The 4,896-nt window shown below is 43.1% G+C and overlaps 1 protein-coding gene across 1 annotated transcript; it reads right to left on the bottom strand.

Annotated features, from left to right (window-relative positions):
• Positions 1 to 1,076: 1,076 nt before the first annotated feature.
• LOC116325199 (transcription factor Sox-8) lies at positions 1,077 to 4,633 on the bottom strand. Its single transcript, XM_031746026.2, has 3 exons — positions 3,977 to 4,633; positions 3,463 to 3,698; positions 1,077 to 3,366 (listed from the first exon to the last, which is right to left on the bottom strand). Exons 1-3 carry the CDS (start codon positions 4,390 to 4,392, stop codon positions 2,630 to 2,632), a joined length of 1,389 nt encoding a protein of 462 aa, XP_031601886.1. The 5' UTR covers positions 4,393 to 4,633; the 3' UTR covers positions 1,077 to 2,629.
• Between the last annotated feature and the right edge of the window lie 263 nt (positions 4,634 to 4,896).

Raw genomic sequence — 4,896 nt, forward strand, 5'->3', positions numbered from 1 at the left:
CCTCCTGAAAGTATTTGGCAAACACTTGTGAAAAAAAAAAAGAGTTTCAGGGAAGAAAAACAACAAGTCGTTCTTGAGCCACCCACACCCCATCTGCTGTGGTATTATCTTCTTTTATTATCTACAGATTATGTGCGCTGATATTATTTCTGCAGTTTGGTCTGCTGGTCATTGTGGTTGTTGTTCTTGTTGTTTTTTGTTTGTGAAGCACTGTGATATGAGACAGCGACGGGGAGGGGAGGGGTCCTCCACCATGTGCATCTAATCGTCCATTCAGGACCCTCTTAATGGCTTGTCAGTTCCCCTTGCCCTTCCATTTTCTGTCCAATTAATTCCTTTCTAGCTGTCCGGATAAAGGGACACAATGGGGCCCCTCCACAGCATAATGAATCATTAAAATTCAGCAGCGCGGCCCTGGCACTTGGCTTCTCCCTGGGCTGGTTAGGGACGGCTGCTTGGCATGCATGCCAGGGCCAACTTAAGCATTCTACCCACTGGACCAACGGAGATAGGATCTCTCCCCATTCCTCTCATTTATGGTTTAATGGAAAAAACATACATATCTATATATTTACGAGGATAGCTATTCTGATATATATGACTACAGGCACATATGAAACGCTGGAAAAATCTCCGGTGTGGTCCAAAGGTTCTGAAAGTGGCAGCAGTAATTATAATAAGATGCTTTTTTTGGTTTTTGTTTTTACATATAACATTATCCATTACGTATAAATTTCAGAAGAAAGGCTCATGAGTTCTTAAAGCAAAATATTATTTTTGTTATTTATGTAAACACATTTCAGCGCATGATTTGAGCACAATCCAATTAGATTTACTGTGAAGGGATCACAGGGAAAATAATGACTCTATAAAAGTCTCACTACAGCTATAGCAAACAGTACAGATGTTAGACAAGGAGTCTAACAGCTGGTGTTCAGCGAAAAAGCAAACCCAACAACACGGCGTGCTTCTGTTCAGTTAATTCTTTTTTTCTTTTTTTTTCGGTTTTGTTTTTTTGTTAAGAACAAAAACATCGGAAACCATATGTGAATCCAAAAAGGAAGGACGAATACAAGTATCAACAAAAAGTTTTTTATTAAAAAAAAAATGTCAGCGCATGAGTTAGCTGTGCATGTGCGAGTGAAACTCTAGTTAATAGAACAACAATTCTTTTCACAGCCTCTCTCAAAAACTGATACATCATAATGATACAAAACACAGTTCTGCGGACAAAAGCATGATTCTCTGTACGTTTCACATACAGCATGTCACACAACATTACAAACCAAGGCTGTAAGGAATGATATCAAATTAAGGACATAGCCAGAAGCAAGGTAACTGTTGGAGTCTCTGGTGTTGATTACCGATTGTGTGCTGCCCGAAGTTTGTTAATAATTCCTTGTCATATAAAAATACTGACAATAAGCATTAGAAGGCACAAAAATGTTTTATGCGACTGCAGCAGTGAGTTGGCACTTAATGGTTGATGATAAACTGGCAAATACTCGCACACTTAATTTCATTTTTAAACTCTAAATTCTCTTATTTGAGAAAAAGTTCAAAGATGAATTTCAATTTAAAAAAACAAACAAAAAAAAAAACGTATCATTTGTGTCACGGGTTATATATGCAACTTTTTCCCAAGGAAATGGCTCGCGCATGCATGTGCATGTTTGACACCACATTATCTCCCTGACACACCAGCGCGGATGCATGTACGTAGATGTAGTCTTGCGTTGTCCATCGACATATACACGAGATCCAGCTGACATGTCACTCAGAGTGTGTGGTGTTATTTTACCCCATTTCCTTTAACCCTAGATCATGACTAATCGCAATTTGCCAAGCATAGATTTCAGACACCTGTTCTGTCCTGTGCAAGTCTGTTGGTCCCGTCTGTTTGTGTGCAACTTGGAATGGAGATGTTTCTGGAAAAATTGGTCTTTAACTGAATAATATCAAACACGGCACTTGTACCACCTTATTTACCTAGTTTTCATTGAAAGCCAAACAGTACTCTAAATAACCAAACCCACATTATATGTGTTCATCTACTTAAGAACAAAACCAAATAATGCATGAACATAAATAGATATAAGACTTTTATGCCAAAATGACACTAGATTCATAGGAGCCAGTTATTTAAGACTGATCCACTGATGCAAACAGTGTGCGGCGACATGGCTCTGGCCGTTAAGGTAAGTGTTACTGAAAATGCACATTATAGGTCATGTGTACATTCACAGAGTTTGGCCAAACCATTTCAGTCCTGCACAATTCAGCGTCAGGCCTTTTCTTTACCTCAAGTGTGCGCACACATGCAATCTTTAACTGCAAAGAAGGGTGTACAGGATGTAGGCGTAGGCGCTATGTCCTCATGGAGGAGTCTGGCTCACCAACAACACAATTTCTCTTTGTGTATAAAGTCTGTACAAGTGTGTTTTCGTCGCAACAATAGAACTCTGTATAAAATCAGCAGGCACTTTTTTCTCTTGTCTGTCTCAGGTTCAAATGGTCACATTTCGCCTACTAGCCCCTACGCACACTACTCCGTCTCCTCCTTACTTCCTTCGTTAGTAGTGCATCGATCTGAATGAGTCTCCGGTGCGAACGGGCTGTTTCTGTACTCTTAAGGTCGAGACAGTGTGGTGTAGACCGGCTGGTCCCAGCTGGATGCGTTGGGGCTGTGAGGAGGAGCCATGGACAGACTGTTGAGGATTGGGCTGCTGTAGGGCCGCCTGGATGAATGGAAGTAGGGATACTGATAAAGGCTAGAAGGATAGCTAGAGTAAGGGTTGTAATAGTTGGAGCTCTGAAGGTCAGTATAGTCACACTGGGAGCTGGAGAAAGAGGAAGCGGCCGAGGCAGCTGATGTGGCTGATGTGACACAAGCCTGGCTACTGTAGGAGCCGTAATCAGAGTGTGAGGGCGAGCCATGAGAGTGCTCGTTGTAGTGGCTGGGGCTCAGTTGCTCTGTTTTAATATGGAGACGGTGCTGGCCCACCTCACCGGTGGAGGGAGAGGAGGAGGACATGGAGCTTTTTCGGCTCCACGTTGACCCGTTGCTGCTTGTATGGCTGTATGAGGAAGTGTAAGCGCTGCCAGGCAGTGGAGCCTGGCTGTGGTCTGAGGAGCCTGAGGCGTGGCCATTGAGCGGGAGGTACTGGTCAAACTCGTGAACGTCAAAGGTCTCCATATTGCTGATGACATCAGTGCTGAGCTCAGAGATGTCTACGTTGCTGAAGTCAATGTTTTGCCTGCTGCTGTCAACAAGTCGACGGCCTTCATGTTTCAAATCCTGCTTCACCCCATGGTGGAGGTCTGTTTTAGGAGTAGTGGGTGGTGTAGGTGGACCATGGGGCTGCCCTAAAAAAAAAGAAGATGTAAATCAGAAACGAAGGTTCGTCACTTCAAACACAAAATTATCTCAAGAATTAAACAAATTAACCACAAAGTACATACCTGCATGGTCAGGATGGTGGTGTCCGTCACTCATTCCTCCCAGTCCTCCCATCCCTGGTTCAGCTTTGTACATGTGATGAGCCAGTTCTGCTCCAGAATCTGAGTCGCTCTGGCCTGGTTTCACATTCTTCCGTCTCCGAGGCTGGTACTTGTAGTCTGGATGATCTTTCTTGTGCTGAACCCGAAGCCTCTCTGCTTCATCTACGAATGGCCTCTTTTCACTCTCTGAAAGCAAGCTAAGGTAGAAAAATAAATAAATAAAATAGAGAAAATTATTTAGCTGAAGTAAACAAATTAAATTCAAAGTTACTTTAGCGCTTTTGTTTCACATAAAATGTCGAGAAAAACATACATTAAAAGGTGTTTTCTGTCTTGGTTTGTTCAAAAAATCTATTTATTTTCAAATCATTTATGTTACTTTACACTTACATAAAATGTTCGTGAATTTCTCTACACCCCAATCTACATACATAAATATATATAATTTTATTTAAAATCAATATTTTTTTCTCACCGCCAAAGTTTCCCCAGGGTCTTGCTTAGTTCTGCGTTGTGCAGGTGTGGATACTGATCCGCGAGCTTTCTGCGGGCCGCTTGCGCCCAGACCATGAACGCATTCATGGGTCTCTTGACGTGAGGTTTACTCTTCAGGGATCCGTTCCCTCTCACGGGCATTGGCACCAAGGACCAGTCGTACCCCTTTAGGACCTGAGAGACGGCATCTCGTATACACGCAGGGAACCTTTCATCATCTTCGGAGTCCAGTTTCTTGCCCATACCGGCGAGCAGGGATCCTTGACCATCGGAGCCTGTCGGCGAGGACGGAGCATCGGAGTCGGACTCGTCCTGGGACATGGAACTGTTTGTACCCGATGGACTGCATGGCTGGTCACCGACACACTTGTCATGCTCCTCCGTCATTTTTAACATTATTTGTTCAGTCCTTTGGAAATAAAAATTCAGATGTTGCCACTGAAGTTCAAGCCTTCACCAAATTGGCCAGTGCGCTTTTGCGCGCGTTGCGCCAAAGTAAATTCCTTTAACAGTTTCAGTCAGTGCGAGCCTGTTGTTTTTCCCCCGCTTTCCTGTTTGTTTGCCTTGTTGTCCTGGGCTGTCGTGGAGGGGGGTGCTGTCGTGAAACTTGTGGTTCTCACTGTGAGCTGAAGTGCTGGATGTTAGAGCAACTTGAGTTGGAGTTTTAAAAGCGTCACTCCACCTTCGGCATCTGGTTGGCTGGAACAAATCGCTACTTTCTCCTCATTGGTTCAGGATCTATGTGGGCTTCATTATGATAATGACTTTTTAATCGGTGGCACGGTCCTGTTTTTGTTAATTTATTCACGAGGTGTGACCAGCAGATATTTCACAAATTGCGCATTTCTACAATTATTTCTGAACTTAATATGAAAGGCATCTTCATTGTGTTAATGTCAA

Source organism: Oreochromis aureus, linkage group 4, assembly GCF_013358895.1.
Source record: "Oreochromis aureus strain Israel breed Guangdong linkage group 4, ZZ_aureus, whole genome shotgun sequence".
Classification (NCBI taxonomy): domain Eukaryota; kingdom Metazoa; phylum Chordata; class Actinopteri; order Cichliformes; family Cichlidae; genus Oreochromis; species Oreochromis aureus.